Source organism: Macrobrachium nipponense, chromosome 3, assembly GCF_015104395.2.
Source record: "Macrobrachium nipponense isolate FS-2020 chromosome 3, ASM1510439v2, whole genome shotgun sequence".
In the NCBI taxonomy this organism is placed as follows: domain Eukaryota; kingdom Metazoa; phylum Arthropoda; class Malacostraca; order Decapoda; family Palaemonidae; genus Macrobrachium; species Macrobrachium nipponense.
Window position 1 is genome coordinate 121,109,136 of NC_087202.1, and position 18,844 is coordinate 121,127,979.

General features: G+C 40.0%; 1 protein-coding gene across 1 annotated transcript in view; it reads right to left on the bottom strand.

Annotated features, from left to right (window-relative positions):
* Positions 1-4,641: 4,641 nt before the first annotated feature.
* The window catches only part of LOC135222013 (exportin-7-like), a 364,750-nt gene continuing 350,547 nt past the window's right edge, over positions 4,642-18,844 (bottom strand). The window contains exons 21-23 of the mRNA XM_064260138.1: positions 14,775-14,950; positions 14,548-14,675; positions 4,642-4,859 (exon numbers count right to left, since the gene is read on the bottom strand). Coding sequence (XP_064116208.1) covers positions 4,754-4,859; positions 14,548-14,675; positions 14,775-14,950 — 410 coding nt within the window. The 3' untranslated portion in view covers positions 4,642-4,753. The remainder of the gene's footprint in view (positions 4,860-14,547; positions 14,676-14,774; positions 14,951-18,844) is intronic.

The following is an 18,844-nucleotide window of genomic DNA, read 5'->3' on the forward strand; positions in this document are numbered from 1 at the left end:
AGCCTACTATTGGACATGTCTGCACAGGCTTCTAGGAAGCACTTGAGTCCTCTTCACACTGGTAATACCCAATGCCATTTCCCTACCAGCACTGCCAATTCCAAAGGTACTTGCATGGCAGACCTACCCAAAAAGGTGGACAAGGACCATCAAAACAACAACAAACAGACACCCAGTGTGCATAGACAACTGTACAAGCTGCAACAATAAGGGAACCACCAGCTGTCCATAGTGCGCATCTATAAACAGAAATTGAACAAACCAGCAAGAAAGTGGTTGTCATCGATGTCTAAATTCCCCTATTTGGCGTCAATTTCCTCAGGCACTGTGGGTTTTTCAGATGTCACCCACCACTGCCTCACAGATCTTTCCCTTCCTAATGACACAAATCTCCATGGGGTCTAGTCAGTCACTCTACCTCATCTCATTAGTATAAACCCATGACCTACACCACCTCCTGTAGGAGTTTCCAGAAATATTCCAGCCATAACTCTGTCAAACTCCCAGGGTACTAACCTAACTTGGCATCCTCCATTATATCAAAATAGGTCCACCAGTCCCCTCCAAGTACTGCCATCTGCTATTATAAAAACTTATCACTGTTCAAATAAAAAGGCCTTCACAAAGACTGGATGCATGGGCTTTGCCAGAAGGCCTCTAGCCCAGTGGCCTTACCAAATAACATGGCCAAGATACCTGACATATCATGATGATTCTCTACAGACTGCAGGCAAAAAACTTTCAAACAGAAACTAACTTTTCACACTTTCCATCAAGGCAGACATCACATTCACCTCAAAAACAAAAAAGGCAAGAATCTTATCCAAGTTTGACCAACAAGGTCTATGACAACACTTTAGTATCTACAGGCTATATTAAAATTGTAACAATAAATTGGTGTACTCTGGGCATCCCATGTGGGACTTTTTATAACCTGCAAAACATATGCAATTCCATCAAAAACATAATACAGTGGACACCCGTATTCATGTTCTCTGGATTCGGAATGTTTCCCCGCATTATTCGCAGAAAATTCACACATTCCCGGTATTTTTCTATGAGAAATATCCACAAATTCCTGGGTTTTTTTTTATCAATTTCATCATAAAATGGACTTTTTGTGATAAAACTACTAAAAAAAGCAAGTATACAAATTTTTTAGTGGGTTTTTCTTGAGTTTTAACTAACAAAATAGGCTGTTTTTAGCATTTTTATAGGAGTTCCAAACATTCACGGGGGGCTCTGGTACCCATCCCCTGCGATACGGGGGGGACTCTGTACAATAATTTTCATACTTTGTCTTTTCAGCAAACAGAATTCATACTATACTCTACAGAAAACCTCATACAGGCAGCCGCCAGTTAACAGAAGGGGTTCCGTTCCATTGGACCCGACGCTAAGCGAAATTCACCCCTAACTGAAATTCAAAAGTCTACGGGTGTCCCAATCCACCTTACGGTGCCATAGACTTGTTAACGATGCCTTAGACAGTGTCACAGCCAGATATTTTCCCTAATATGTAATAACTCTTTTAATGAAAATGTGGAATTGAGAGAGAGAAAGAGAGGGAGAGGAGAGAGAGAGGGGAGGGGAAGGAGAGAGATTTGAGAGAGAGAGAGAGAGCGAGAGAGAGAAAGAGAGAGAGAGAGAGGAGAGAGAGAGAGAGAGAGAGAGAGAGAGAGTTTCAAGACTGCTAATGTTTCCTCTATTTCTTTATCATAGCTAAATGTTAAAAAAAGCAAATGAGAATGATAAAAGTATCGTTAGTACCGTTATAATCGTTGCTTAAACACCACAGCCCTAAAAAACTGAACGATAACAGTTGTTTTGCTACAACAACCGAACCGAATCTGATAACAACAATGTTTAGCTTGCATTTCAGCCATCGTACGATAGTAAAAAATTATTATAGCTATGTTACAACTGACATTAAAAAGAACAGGACTTAAATGTTTTTGCATTATACCTTTACTTGGTATGGAGAAAAAAATTGGCAAGGAAATATAGTACTGCTAAATTTAAGCTGCAGTTGTAACTGAAGCTGAGAAAACAAACGTTCACCTGCTAATGACTTTTAAATTATCGTGCATCAGCAACATGAATGCAATTCTACCTTAAATAATAGTGGAGAAAAAAGTATTTAAATGAAAAATACTGGTATTGAAAGAACACACTTCACTGTTGTTTTTTCAAGCCGATAACAGATAAATATGTAAATATCATATTATTATGAAAAGGGTGAAAATAATGAACATAATCAGTTGTTTTACACAAAATAACATGCTCCCGACACTATCTATTAACGAAAAAATAACAATAGAGTTCACAACAAGACGTACATTTTTAAGTCATATTTCAACCTAAAGGACTTCATATAAAGAAAAACAACCTATTTACACTAAATAGAAGCAAGAAAATCGCTCTGAATAAAGTCAAGTAGGGTGAAATAACCCTGCCTCTGCCCTCAGCTGACTTTTCCAAACCAAACCATAGATTGCTTTGTTTGTATTTTATAATACTAACGTAGTAATATGAGACTACACACAGTATTACTGGATACAGTGATGTAAGGCATAAATTTTTAAAAGAGCAGAGGAAAAGATGCATATTCATTATGTTTGTATTTTATGAGGGTCTCTCAGAACTTCAGCAAGTACCAAAATACCAATAACCAGACAACAGCACCATCTATTCACAAAAAAAAACATAAAAAAGGCTGGTTCACATATGAATAGTTTCTGGAGATTAATTTACACTAAATAGAGGAAAGAAAAATCGCTCTGATTGAGTTAAAATGTTGAAATAATCTTACCTCCTCCCTCACCTGATTTTTCCAAACCAAAATATGATCGATTTGTATGTATTTTATAACACAATTAGTAATATAAGACTACATACAGTATTATTGAATACTGCGAAGTCAAGGATAACTTTTTAAAAGAGCAGAGGAATAGTAGATGCATATTCGTTACGTTTGTATTTTATGGGGCAGTCTCGGCACCTAGCCTAAGCAACCGATAACCAGACAACGGTGCTATGAACCCTACAGTGTAAACCCAGTTATGAATATATTTAACAAGCGCCGTAAAACCGAAAATGCCGCTAACCAATAGCGAACCGCAACCATGGGCTGCCTGTAAACATCTTAGCCAACATTTGAACAAAACCCTAAAGGAAAATAAACATAACAAATCCTGACTGAAAGAATAGTCTCAACTTCGTCATTTTTATTTAAACAATATGTCATTCCATCACAGAAACATTGTACAAGTCTCCTTCTTCAGTATGTTTGGGTTGGGGCTTTCTGCTGTCGCTGTTCAGTACTTAACCGCTGTTCTCTCTACATCTGATGAGAGACAATCTTGCATATCTGGCCTGAAGCAGTATGAGGTATTCCTTGAAATGATTTTTATTAAAATTTACTGGCTTAAAAATAAATCTTCAAGTAGGGAAAATTATGAATAGTCGGTGAAAACAATAAGAAATAATCAAAGTTCAATATTAACTAACATTAGTGCAAATAGCTAGGAAGGCCAATTTTAACTGCCTCTTCAACCTCTTCCAGTAAAAATGAAAACAATAGCAATAATAGCAATATCCATAATCATTACTGTCAGATGATAATGAAGATAATTATAATAATCGTTGACATTATCCAGCATAAAACCAAAACACTTGAATATGAAGATCATCCAAAGTTACACAAAAATATTTCATCATCAATAATAATAAAAATAAAAATAATAATTACCAGCATTAATCTAAATAAAACCAATATTTCACAAAGAATGGAAAAACTCTGAAAGGCTTAATCACACTGTACAAGAAATCAAAATGTCTGTACCAAATCCTATTTCCAAAAATGTACCAGTACATGGATAATGTTAGCATCCATGCACACTATTTCATTTAATATTGACCATTTACTTAAAAAAAAAAAACAAGAAAAATTAATGTGAATCCCTTTAACAGGCTTAAAATATAAAGTTAACCTATAAATCAGTCCAACAGTAAGTTAACTCACTCCATTTCATGCTATGCATTGGCTGCTGCTCAAATGCAAATCAACAGCCCTTGTTCTTCTTAAGGCTTGGGCATTTTCAAATAAAATCTGTCCTGTATTTATCTAATAACCTCCATGATGACTATGTAAATCACTGATTTTCAAACTCCCGATGCATTCTAGCTCCAAGGAAACAGGGTGGTGACACTTTATAGTATTTAGTCTCATCACATGTGTCACTTTCAAAAAATATAATCACTGATTATTCTATCTTTTCACAATGGAGTTTTTTGAGGCACATTTCTGTTTGCTGAAGTCAGGATGCACATGGACATCATATTGTTTCTACCATGGACAGACAGACACACAGCATAAACTCCCTTTGGTCAGAATGTAAAGAATATGAGTCCGTGTAAAGAACAACATAAAATGCTATAGTTAGTTCAATCAGGTCCCTTTGCATTATTGTACAAAAAGTAACCTTTTCAAAACCTTTTTTTCTTAAAAAATATGATTTAAAACTTGGTAAAGTCCAAATGACTTGAGGTGGCCACAACTAAATCAACCACATTTGGGAGCAATGGTTACTATTAGAAAAGAATCTGTCACTATATATTTATGGCAGAAGTAGACCACTGCAGTGTCTGTGTAAGCAGTTGTGGTAGAAAGAGAATAACAGCGGCGACGGTAATGGTGGCTGGCATTATGATGAGGAGTGAAGCGGAGACCATTTTGGTGGTAGTGTTGTCGTCACGATGTCATCATTTCACTGCTGCTGCCTCCACCGCTACTGGTTACTGGTCCTTTTAATGAGTCATTAATATCACGACGGAACACTGACAAGTTTTGAGTGAATCTGAAAATTACCATAAAAAAAATTAAAGGAAGAACATTTAAATCTTTCAACAACACAACAGAAAATTAATTTCTCAACTCTATTATCAACACCTTATAGCGCTGATAACCGAAACTCCGCCCGTTCTGACGCCATAAAATCATAGCACTAGACAAACACCATAAAACCGGATCACTGATAATTGGGGCCTGCCTGTATGGTAAATATCATTAATAACTGCATTACTCAAGCCATGAAATTGTTTTCCCAGGTTATGCTTATTAACAAAATATACAAAAAAGGAAAAAACCTACAATACTAAATTACAAAGCTTTTCTGGAATTATCAAATACTGCCCACTAGCATAAATAAACTTCCAATTTGCGACACCATTAGTCTACCTTTCTCCCCTATACCAATTGCAGCAATAATGTGCATAATACAAATCTTAAAACTAGCCAAGTTTTCACATCATCCCCATTTTTTTCCCCATCATTACTCTGTATAATGTACAGCTATAGAGGAAAATATTTCCAAAAACCTCACACACACATAATTGACTTAATTATAGTAGTAAGGTGAGCATACTTGGTCAAAAGAGGGTGTGGGGAGGGTGTAGAATCAGCGATGCCAAACATGCTTTCCTCACTACCCAAACCAGCATTAGAGACTACATTGTTATTCTTTAAAAGCATTAGAGACTACATTGTTATTCTTTAAAAGAAGTCTTTATATGAAAAACACACTAATCACAATTGAGAGAAATTTGTAATTAAAGTACAGCTAGAAATAGCATATGAAAATATTAATTAGGACAATGTGACACATCGATCTTCACATGGTGCCAAATTTGTTTACTCTAAAGGGATGGTGAGGAGGGAAACAATTATAGTTTTGGGTCAGTGGGCCTAGGTGATTCCTCATCACTAAAAGACATCTGTATTTTACTGCCATGACAACACCCTGCTCCCCCCCAAAAAAATTAAAATTTATTATAAGAAGACCAATAACTGTTACAAATAAACATAAGGACGTAGATTATTTTGAAGAAATACTGTCCGAAGTTATGAATCACGTGACTTAATACAGTGCGCCCTCGACTTAGGGCACGAGATCCATTTCAGCACCCACGCAAGTGATTTCTGCCCAAGTTACGGCGTCATAAAATGCACATTAACCAGCGCTGGCAAAAGAAAAGTGCCTTAAGATCAAATCACTGTAAGCTAGTAGCATCATAAATCAAGGACCCACTGTATTGTTATTTCGTTTTCATTTTCTGTACTGGTGAAATGTGAACAATGTTCTATGTATGGGAAACTGTTGATTTCAGGAAATTGTCTTGATGAACAGGCAGTCCCTAGTTCGGCGGGGTGCTGATAAATGAAAACTGCCAGTAACTGAAACATACCAAATTTGTAACTAATTTGTATTTTTCATAACTAACAAACCTGAGGTCTTAACATTAGGATTTACTAGCGCCAAGCTGGAAAACCCGGTAGAATTAAAAATTACACTTGTGAGATCCAGGGAACTAATGGGCATCTATTACCAGGTCACGGGGCGGGATGTATACCCAGAATGCCCACGGGCTACCTGTGACCCATCAGTTATATTTCTAACCCAGTTTAGACTGCTAGAGGGGTGGTTTCGAGGTGGGCCTTTAACTGTTAAGACCTCAGGTTTGTTAGTTATGAAAAATACAAATTAGTTACAAATTTGGTATTTGTTCATACACGAAACAAACCTTCGGTCTTAACATTAGGATAGACTTACTATTGGAGGGAGGTAAGTCTCTACAACTGACTGGAAGTTTTGCCACCTTATCCATTTCCGAATATATAGGGAAATTCTAGAGAATGGGACAATGAACCTAGGACCAAAGATATAAGCGGATATATGGTTTCCTCCACTGGGTGTTAGATACCATTCTACTGTTTACTCTTGTCCCTTGCGACTGGATCCACCTTCACCCCTCTTTTGCCCTATTATCCAGAGGGGTGTGTTGCTAGCTATTGAAAAGTATATCATCACCTAAGATAGCTTTCACAGTATGGCTGACATCTCACCTGCATCTAGTCGTTCCAGCACATGACGGTACTCTCCTTCATATTGCCCGTAGTTAAAGGAGTAGGAAGAAAGTAGTAAAGAAAAAAGAACCAGTCATCCCATTCATTCTACTTTCTTTATACCTTCATCTTAGACTAGACGCAAACTGACCCGCCAGGGGCACTGGATGAACTATATCACTTGTTGGGCCGCCACCACTGGACCCAAGGAAAAGGGTGTCCAAGGATCTATGGGCAACATCTTTCAAATAAAATGAGTGAAGTTGTTTGGCGCTTCCACACGCCAGCTTTCAGAATTTTATCCACAGACATGTTCTTCTTAAATGCTAGGGGAAGCACTCACACCCTGATGTCATGAGCTCTAGCTCCCACCTGGCTATCTGACCCTCTGTCTTCTGCGTAGTAAGCATTTCTGATTGTCTCCCTTAGCCAAAATGATATTGTATTCTTGGACACTTCCCTTCTTGTTGCTTCCGTCCTGTACTTACGAACAACCTCTGGCACCCCGGCCATGAGGTGCCTTGTTCTCTTTAAGTACTACCCTTTAGTGCCCTTGACGGGGCACAGGAGCATTTCAGCTTTGTCGTTGTCTACAAGTCTGCCAAGGAAGGTATGGTAAAGGAGTCGAATCTGCCGTCTCTACTGGTTGGATTGTTTTTGGGTCTTTGCACGAATTCTGGGACAAAAACTCCACACACCATTGATCTCCAACCTCTCGAGTGCTTTATGAGATATGAGAGGCCATGTAGCTCCCCCCCCTTTGGTTGAAGCCAGGGCCAATAAGAAAGGACTGTCTTCAGGGTTCAGGCTCCTATCCAGTGGACTGCCTTAGTGTTCGTAAGGGGGTTTTTGTCAGATACTCAGTACCTTGGTCAGATCCAATCTGGGGTTTTTAGCTCTTTGGTTGGGCATGACTGTTCAAGCTCTCATCAGCATGGCCAACTCCCATGAAGACGATATGTCCACTCCTTTCATTCGTAGACTGAGGCTAGAGCAGCCCTGTACCCCTTCACGCAGATACAGACATATGTTTTTTTTTTCTGTTCTGAGATATATCAGAAAGTCTGCTAACTGCTGAATAGTGGTACCGAGTGGAGACACGTTCCCCTACGACACCAATCACAGTATGCTGACCACTTCCCTTGGTTATACTGTCGCAGATGATTGTTTTATGATATTACCTGCCATCTGAGTTGCTGCTTTCTGCGAAAACCCTCGCTCTCGGAGGAGATACTTGACAGTCTCCACCCGTGAAGCGATAGGGGACTTCACGACTGGTGGTACCTCTCCACGTGAGGCTGACACAGAAGGTTGCTCCATGGAGGTAACTCTCTTGGCACATCTACTAGGAGTTCCAGTAGGTCTGGAAACCACTCTGCTTTCGGCCATAACGGGGCTACCAGGGTCATCTTGAGGTTCTGAGACCGCATTACCCTGTTCAGAACCTGACGGATTAGACAAAATGGAGGAAATGCGTACACGGTCCAGATTGTCCCAGGGGTGTTGGTAGCGCATCTTCTGCTGCTGCCTCTGCATCCGGGACTAATGAAACAATACACTTCCAACTTTTTTTGTTGTACCTGGTTGCGAATAGGTCTATGATCGGTCCTTCCCACAACATGAGCATCCCGTTCACTACCTGTTGGTGTAGGGACCACTCAGTTCCCAGAATCTGAATACCCTGCGGCTCAACTTGTCGGCCACTATGTTTCTTTTTCCCGGAATATACCTGGCCTTGATGTCTACCAGGTTCTCTATAGCCCACTGGTGAAGTTGAACTGTCATCACATGTAACTGCGAGAAACTAGGCCTCCTGCTTGTTTATATAAGATACTACTGTGGTGTTGTCTGACATCAATACCACCGAGTGTCCCTTTACTCTCTCCCTGAATTCTTGTAGAGCCAGGAAAGCTCCGCTTTTCAACAACTCCAGCACGTTTATATGGAGTTCTCTGTCCTTGCAACTCCATTTTGCTGACACCATCAACTCCTCCATATGGGCTCCCCAGCCTTCTAGTGATGCATCCGAGAACAGCAAGAGGTCTGGGGAGGATTGTTGAAGGGGGACACCCACTGAGATTGTCGTCGTCCACCCACCACAGCAAGTCTTTCCTCACTTCTGCCGACAAGGAATTTGCTCGTACGGGTGATCTACTGTTGGTGACCACCAAAACTCCTTCATCCTCCATTGTAGGACCCGAAGGTGTAGCCTTCCTTGTGGTACTAGCTTCTCCGAGGGGAGGTTAGGATTCCCAGCACCACCTGCCACTGTCTTGCTGGCTGTGTCTGCTTTCCCAGAAAGGCATTCACCACTTGTTTGCATTTCTGTACTCTTTGGTCTGTCGGAATACTTGGCTTGTGTGTGTCTATCACCATTCCAGATATTCCAAACGTTGACTTGGATCCAGCTGCGACTTCTGCTGATTCACCACAATACCTAGGCTGTGACAAAGCTGCAGGAGGCCGCCCTGTCCCTGAGTAATTTCTCCCTGGACTTTGCTATCACCAGCCAATCGTCCAGATATCTTATCAGCCTGATCCCCTGAGTGTGCGCCCATGCCGACACGAGGGTGAACACTCTTGTAAAAACTTGAGGAGACGTTGTCAATCCGAAGCACAGGACCTTCCGAACTCGAAAGCTTTCCCTGCAAGACTGAAGCGGAGAAATTTCCTTGAAGACTGATGGACTGGTATCTGAAAGTATGCGTCCTTTAGATCGACTGTCAGCATAAAGTCTCCGATTCTGACTGCTTGTAGAACCGTTTTGTTTTCGGAGTTTCCATCTTGAAACTGGTTTTCCTTATAAACAGATTCAGCGTTGACAGGTCTATTACTGTCCTCCCCACTCCCCGTTGGATTTGGGTACAGGAAAATCCTGCTGTAGAAGCCTTTTGTCGGACTGCATACTTGTGCACAGCTCCTTTTTCCTTTCCATCATCTTCTTCACTTCGTCCTGCAGAATAGTGGCCTTCTGAGATTTGTGGGCATAAGTGACGTGGGGTAATGGTTGATCTGTCAGGGGCGGGTACCTCGAACGGAATCAAATACCCGATCCTGAGAACATCCACCACCCACTGCTCTGCCCCTAGTTCCTGCCACACCTTCCAGTGATTTGCCAGGCAACCCCCCACTGGTGTGGCCAGAGTGATGGGAGGCGCCCATCCTATCTTCTTGAGCCTCTCCCCCTTCCCCTATTGCCCCTTCCTCTGTTGTTTTCTATTTGTGAAAGGGCCGATGGAGTTATCCTCTTTGGGGAAGAGGGTCTTGTGACTCTATTAGGGATGCTATGTCTCACTGGTTTCTTTCGAGACATCTGCTGTTGTCTTCCCTCCAAAGGAATAGTTTGACTGTTAGAGGTTTTCCTAACTGCCTGTTGCACCAACCTATCGTTAGTGTCCATCCTTCTTCTATCTATCACTTCTTCCAGTATGACTCTGGCAACAGTAGTTGCGATTCCAAGATATCCCCATTCCTCCATTGCTAAACAGGGAACTCCAAATCCACATTGCGGCTTAGTCTAGCCAATAAGCTGCATCTCTCCTCATTAGCAGGATATTTGCCCAAGCATTGGCACTTACGTTTGTCAGGTATGCAATCGCCTTGGACCCTGACTGTAGTAATCTAATGAACAATGGTTCATCTACTACTTTCCTTGTTGCTTCCGAGGATGCAAATTTCGCCACTGCTGTTGACCAAAGGTCTAACCAGGACGCAGCCTGAAAGACAGAAGAAGCTGTTGCTTCTAACGTGGCAGCCTCTTGGTACGTCATCGAAGGGCACTCCATTTTAACCTGATCCAAGGTTAATCCAGGCCTTAAACCTTACAACATTAGGGTTTCATTGTCTAGACAGCAAAGGGACCTTCTGTCGTATAATATTTCCTTTGCTTTATCATTGGAGGGGGAATAAATTTAAATGATCTATTAGATCTTAAGGAATTATCCCTCCCTGCAATCTTTGCGTTTGACGTGTTGCAAGACCGATTCCGCATGACTCGAACAAGGCAATTCATACGACACCTTGGTATCCCTCTTTAGTCCAAACGCCATGTCAATTCCAGGAGAAGCATACTGGCCGGTGTTTCTGTCTTCTCCGAAAGGCTATTGAATTGACGAATCAAATCAATAACCTCTGCATACGCGGCCAGAAACTCTTGGTTTTCTCCTTCCTCCAGCTCTAGTGTACCACTCTCCGTCACGAGAGAGATGTTGTCTCGCCTCTATCTTCTGACAGACGGCCCGGAATTCCCACGGCCGCCTGCCCCTACGGCCGCGGCCTCTTTGATCTTTGCTGGCCGCTGTTGGCTCGATCCCAGATAGTCAGCAGGGGAACGAGAACGTCTCACTCTTTCTCTGCTCACGGATCTAGAGCGAGAATCTCGTCTAGATCTCCAAGATGAAGGCTCCCTTAAGACAGAGGTAAGTTCGTTCTTTATTAGCATTGGCATCGTTTTCGAGCGTCGGCAAGCCCGGCCGGCGGCCTTCTATCCAGACGGACACTGCCTTCCCACGAACGTATCCGCCGAGGTTGCCAACTCTCTATGTACTTTTAATAGGAGCCTTATCGTCCTTCGTACGTATTTTGAACGGCCTTACGGGCGAAACTGGGATCTGCATTCCATCCTCTGCTGCACCTTTCGCCGCCAACGTCGATTTTACCAGAGGTATCGCGTTTTTGCGATCCGAACTGGCAACTCCGCCTCGGCCGCTAGCTCGCCGGCCGTCACCTCTCTCGCTTGTTCGGACTCTTGCGAACGGCTTCGTCTGGCAACCTTGTGCTTAATAGCCACTGATTTTCCGACCTTCTTGCTGACTTGGAAATGACAGTCTTCGTCCGAAGGAGAGGAAGAATTGATTCTTCTCCTCTTGGCCCGAGGATCCGCTAGGAACTCCCGAATCCTCCTCCAACGCTTGAACTGGCGCTCGCCGTGACGTTATCGGACTTAGCGATGACGCCGAACTAGAGGAAGAAGACGAAGAAGGCGAATCACACTTTTTCTTTTTGTCTCTATTCATTCTATCCTCTATATCTGTAACTTCTTTGCATTACAGTTGCATTGACGGATCAGAAGGCGTATTAGCGTCTGGGTGCAGCGAAAAAAGGCCGAGAATCGGTCTGTGACGTCATCACGCCTGCCCATCTCAGAGTGTGACGCTATGTTGTGACGTCATCGCTCTCGTAGGGAGAGACTGAGAGGTTTCTGCTGGTAAACCGCACGTTTGCTGCCAAATTACCTCCACGTTCTGCATCGCTGTAAATACTGAGTGGGATGGAGAAGCAGCGGCATTAATTCCCATAAATTGCAAGCCCGGGGGATGAGGAACATTCAGCGCTGCCGGACCCTGCTGGAACCGTGACGTCATATAATGCGCAAGCAGACCATCCAAGGTTGGTACGCCTGGTAGCCTAGCGCTGACCACGTACCATCTAAACCTATGCGCTTGCGTAGCAGGAGCCTGGAACAAAGATGGCGGATCTCCCCCTCTACTTGTGGGGGAACAAAGGAGAGTGCAAATTATTCATAAAATTACCCAAGGCCCCTCCTGACGTTTCCGATACAGAACCGCTAGGAGAAACCGAAGGGGTATGAGACAATCAAAAGCAGGTGGAGAAACATATGGAGCAGCCTGGAGGTTTATTACCGATACAAAAGAAGCCGGTAAGGTTTGGTCATCCAAGATGGCGTCACCCCCTTTCTTTTGTATTGGCTTTTCCCATAGAACCCTTTTTTCTTCCACTGTTCCACCGACCAACCGCGACAAACAGAACACGGATTAGTAACCGTACATACGTTTTCCCTGCACTACTACACGTTGGATGAGGATCCGTCGACACCGAGGTTAGGAACCTAGAACAAGGGAAGCCACTGACTCCTGGGCATTTCCTTTGTCTCCTCTTTCGAAGCGGTAGACGATCCCGATGTTGAGGCAAAATTCTCCATCATAAAACCACGTATACACTCTTACCACACACTGATCACACGTTGGAGAAAGAAAAGGAATGAAAAATAAAAAATGAAATGGATAAAGAACGGGCAAACTGAAAAACCGGCTTTAAATGAGTAGACAGTAACACGTCTTATCTTAAAGGCGGTAGGAAAATAACTGATGGGTCACAGGTAGCCGTGGGCATTTCTGGGTATACATGCCCCGTGACCTGGTATAGATGCCATTAGTCCCTGGATCTCACAAGTGTAATTTTAATTCTACCGGTTTCCAGCTTGGCGCTAGTAAATCCTAATGTTAAGACCGAAGGTTTGTTTCGTGTATGAACAATCAGCAATTTATGGTTCTCGTTTCACCAAGTTTTAATGGCACCTCTGTTACCATAACTGTATTATCAGCACCTTATGGTGCCGATAACCAAACTTGTCCCATTATGTCCCCATAAATCACCAATTTTATGGCGCCAGACAAGTGCCATAAAAACCGGATCACCAATAACCGGGAACTGCCTGTAAATAATGTGTTGTGATGTTATAGAAGACAAGATGGCGGCAGTGTGGGGTGGAAAAGTAAACAATAACAGATCATGCAAAAGAGGATACAAGGAACTGGTGTTGGGTAAGAGAGAGCTCTCTGTCTTATAGGAATGTGTGGGTTGAACTTGAAAGTCATGCTGCAGTGTAGTTCAAAGTCTTAAGCTGGAGTTCGGCTACTAAGTCCGAAGTTTGATTCTTGGCTCGGCCAACGTGGAATCAGAAAATTTATTTCTGGCGATAGAAATTAATTTCTCAATATAATGTGGCTCACATCCCACAATAAACTGCAAGTCCCATTGCTAGGTGACCAACTGGTTCCTAGCCATGTAAAAATATCTAATCCTTCAGGCCAGCCCTACGAGAGCTGTTAATCAGCTCAGTAATCTGGTAAAACTAAGATATAGTACTTAACTTGAGCTGGAGTATACTGGGACCAAGGAAGGTGAACAGGTGAGTAGACTGCACATTTGTGGCATATAGGAAAGATTAGGCTAGGAAAATATTCAAAGTAACCAGTAAAAATATCTAATCCTTTGGGCCAGGACTAAGGAGAGCTGTCAATCAGCTCAGTCATCAGATAAAAGGGACTAGTGGATCCGTCCTTGGCCACGAGATAAGTGGGACCACCAACATACCCAGCCACTACTTGTGACCTAAAGTAGGCTCGTGTATCTACGTCTATTCCTACTGTAAATAAATGGTGAGCTCATACTACAAAGCCTAAAACTCCAATTGCTATTGTAGCATAAACCATCCCGAGAGTGCCAAATGATTCTTAACTAGTTGCTCTTTACCACCTTTGAGTGAGGACGTTCTCTCTCTCTCTCTCTCTCAGTTCGCTTTGCCTCTACTTTCTATCTTTCTGAGTGACACACTATCATGAACATACACATTACCATGAACATAAGTAAAGTTTAGGTGCAGTTTTTCATACAGAAAGAGACAGTATTATGCAATTTCAACATGAAACTAGAACTAGTACAAATATTACTGAAAATTACAGGACACCATTTTACAAAACTGGGTGAATGAAATGGTCTCTTATGAGAAACTTCATCTTCTCATTATAAAACAGCATAAATGCCACATATATTGAGATCACTCGATTTCTAAATCAACTGATTTTCAGACTAAGAATTCAAACAGATATTACTATACTTACTTATCTCTGTTTTTTGTTAGAAGATTGGGTTCTATTCCTTCCATAAGGCTGTCAAACCACTGCGCCATTGCCCCTTGCTTATCTGGAGCTTGCTGGCTAATGATCTGTTGTCGTAACTGCCCAAAATACTGGAAGAAAAAATTGATAAGGATTGAAAAATTTATCAAACTTTTAGAGTGAACATCCCCATCAATGAATTCCAAAATTCAATACTAATCTACACTCACCTCATTATTCAACAAAATGAGTGGTAACAGGGGACGTGACATGCTCCACTGATTTCTACAATCTTCAAACATTATAATATTTAGGACAGTTGCAAGCATCTGTTGTAGAATTGATGGCTGGTGCTTCATAACTCTCACTAAGGCATCTGATTCTAGGTCTACTGTGCCCTTTTTACCTGAAAAATATCATGACATTTACACACAGTTATAGATATCAATGTAAACAATAAGATACAAAATTCATTAACTTATCTAGCAAATGCAAGGCACATTATACTACTAATGCATCAAATAGTTTAAGTAAGGTCAGCTCTATCACTATCACATATTGGAACTGGACCAACAAGCTGAAATTCATAACTAACAAGCCTGGCCCATTTTTTCATAGAAACAGAGCAGATCATATTAAATAAAATGTAATTCTTACAAGACAATACAACCCTGAACACATTTGCTGAGATACATAATGATGATGAGTCTTGCCTAGTATCAATTCATTAAATATTATTGGCTTTAATATTTTAAAATAATAAATTTTGCCTTTTTATATATATATATATATATATATAGATATATATATATATATATATATATATATATATATATATATATATATATATATAAGTATATATCTATTATATTTATATATTTAAACAAAAAACACAATTTGGCTACTCGCCAATTTTCTCAGAGAGTAATTACTGTATTTTCATATTATAATTGTGGTTAAATGTTTTAAGATGATAGTTTAAGGTATATTTGATGTTTATATTATTAAAATAGGCAGTTAAAAGCATTTTTTTTTTAGGGGCTTTGGTATTTGCAAATTTTTGCTATTCGGTGATACACAAACCCCATGAATACCGAGGGATGACCGAACTCATCTTGGAATTATTTCACCAGAGCACTTCTTATGCCTAGCTTAGAAATCTTACCGACTTTTGAGCACCCATTATTATTCAGTCACCGTCAGTGACAAAACAAACTAATTTTTTTTTAGAAAACAAAGGTCATGTTGAATAATGCAAAATTTACCTCTCATACTTTAAAGGACTTGGTCACAATCCATGGACAACATACAGTTTGACATTTCCGCAGTGAACTTTGACTCGGATTTTTGTGGAACACGTTATTCACTTTTCCACGGAGAACTTTCACTAATTTGCAGATTTTGTTCTATGGACCCCATCTCTAAATTCATTACTAATTCCCTTTTTTCTGTGAAGCAACAATATTTATCCACTAAATACTGTATTTTTTCATACTTTGTTTGTGACTAAATACTGATTTTTATGATAGGGCCCCATACTGAGCAAAATAGGTATGTGATTCTCTCTCTCTCTCTCTCTCTCTCTCTCTCTCTCTCTCTCTCTCTCTCTCTCTCTCTCTCTCTTACAGGGTATGTAAGATATATTTGAAATGATATTGCTAATAAGAATTTTGATGACAGAGCATTATTGTAAAATATTCAAAATATTCACTAATCATTTTAATTTTATTTTCCAGTAAAACCAGACTGAAAAATACAATTAAAATAATTAGCAAATATTTTAAATATTGTACAACTTACATTTTCATAAAAAACACTTTACGGTAATATCACTTCGAATACATCTTAGGTTACCCTTAGAGAGAGAGAAGAGAGAAGAGAAGAGAGAGAGAAGAGAGAGAGAGAGAGAGAGAGCAGCTATTATGCTCAATCCGGGGCTAAACTGGAATGAGCTTCATAGAATATTTCAATGTTAATAAGTACACTAAAATTTCATCAAGAAAATCTGTATTCAGTCATGAACACAATATGAAAAAATACATTAATTAGTAAATAAAGAGTGTTGTTAAAGGTTCAATACTTCTATACTGAGAGAGAAAAAATTATCTGATGTCTACAGTACAGGGGTGACTGGATTAGTTGTCAACTGTTCGGTAAGGCAGATTTATTTAATTTGAATTAAAGATTTATCTAATTTGTATTGAAATTCTTATAGATGTTTTGCCGTTTATATTTAATATTAATATTTTAAAATAAGTAAATCACTGTTATAAGTATTTTAGGGGGCATATATACTTTGAGTAAGTTGTAAAAGGGTGCTAATAGGATGTTTTGGTATGATGGTTGGGGTGTATATTTGTTGGACATGTTATTAAATTGTTTTAGTATGATAATTTAAAGTATATTTTTCTTTGAACTATCAAATTAAGCAGCGAAATGTTAAAACACAAAGTTATAAGCCACTTATAAGCATTTCTACAAGGGATTTTTGCATTTTTGCAGATTTTGCATTTCTGCAGCATGTTCTGGAACCTATTCCTGCGTATAAGTGGGAGTGAGTGCACTGTAACCACCACAGTATATGCTGTAATTCTATCATTATTATGCCCGTCAATATGCATTAAAATTTAAACCTCCTAACTCTTCTCAGTGTAAAATTTATTTAAAATTCAGTCTAAAAGATTCATGGTTCTAAATGGGTTACCAAAATCCAAGATATTTTCTATAAAAATATCTCTAAGGACTTCTTTTCTTTCTATATTTTTTCAATAATTCCAAATGAATGTGAAAAAGTCCTGTTACTTGTTTCAATGATATTTTGCACTCTTCCTATTGATCTTACCATATCAATCATCTTACACAGTCCTAAATATCCTAATTTACCATGGCTGTATTAGCAATTCGGTCCAAACCAAGATTATTCCTGCTCCTGAAGGTAAGGATTAAAAAGGAGCAAACATGGTTACTTCCAACCGTGTACATTTGGCAGCATAGGAGGAAACGCCTAAAACAACAAGGATTGGAAATAGTTTACTAATAGGACTTTATAGAGAAAATAATAAAATGTGATGGGAGACTTTTGGTTCTATAACTTAGATGTCAATTTATAAAGATTCAATGATTACCTTATCTTGCCATGCCAACCTTTAACTTATAAAACAGCCCACATCCATGGTCTTCAAATCCCTGAGGACCTCACTTCTCTTTAAAAAAAAAATATCAATCATCTGCAACAATGCAGGATTGGGAGAGCAGTTGCTCAGTTATGTAAGATCTGTCAAGAAAATTTGGAGTACAAATTACGTTTGGTTGAGGCAATGAAGAAAATTCAGCTAAAAATTCTATCAAATCAACGACATGCTACACTATCCTGGTCCTACTACAAGTCCAAAAAGCATGGGTTCCCAGGCCTGAAGATCTTCAGTTGCTGATCCAAAAAGCAGGTTTTATGCTACAAAAGCACTCAAAATTGACCACTGATAACTTAGCAACTTTGTGAAACTACGTGACTTTGCATCATATCTATGAACAAACTTGGGGGCATGTACCTCATTCGCTTACTTGAAGATATGAAGATACAACTGTGATAGCCACCAACACAGTTTCTGACTTTGTGATTTCCAAGATGGTAAGGGACTCCACTGTGAAAATACTGAGAAACACTGAGCTAATTCTTGTAGACTGAACCGATAGTAAAAATTCTCTGCAGAGTTGCCATCCCCAAGTAAAAAGTCTATACCAGAAGAACAAATGCATGCAAAGCATGAATGTAATGATTATCCAACTCAAAGTAAGCCAGATTCCCATTTGAAGAAGGAAGTGCCAAGAAAGCTTTTGGATCTGTTAAGTTCTTGCCAGAATTCCTTCATTCCTTCCCTTCTTAGCTGGTTTATATTCATTTATATAGTATGGTGGGTTGGTAAAATGGGCTGCAAAAAATGCAATTAGGCTTCTGTCCTAAAAGATTCTATTTAGGACATCACCAAAGGTGTCATCATCTTCTTGAACCTCACAAGAAAATCAAGACTATTAGAAGCAACTTAACTTCTAGTACTGTGTGGTGGATGGTATAGAATACAAGGAAAAACAGTTATTGAAAATTCTATACGGTGTCAAATAAGCTAATTAAGTACATAATGTTGCTAGAGACCAATACCATGATCAGAGATTATAAGTGTAATGGAACTCAATATGAAAATGAGGAACTGAGAGCAAAAACTTTCATAGCTTCAATATACAAAAGATCATAGAGTCCAAACATGGAAAACTAGCACACGCAAGATAAAGAAAACACCCACCA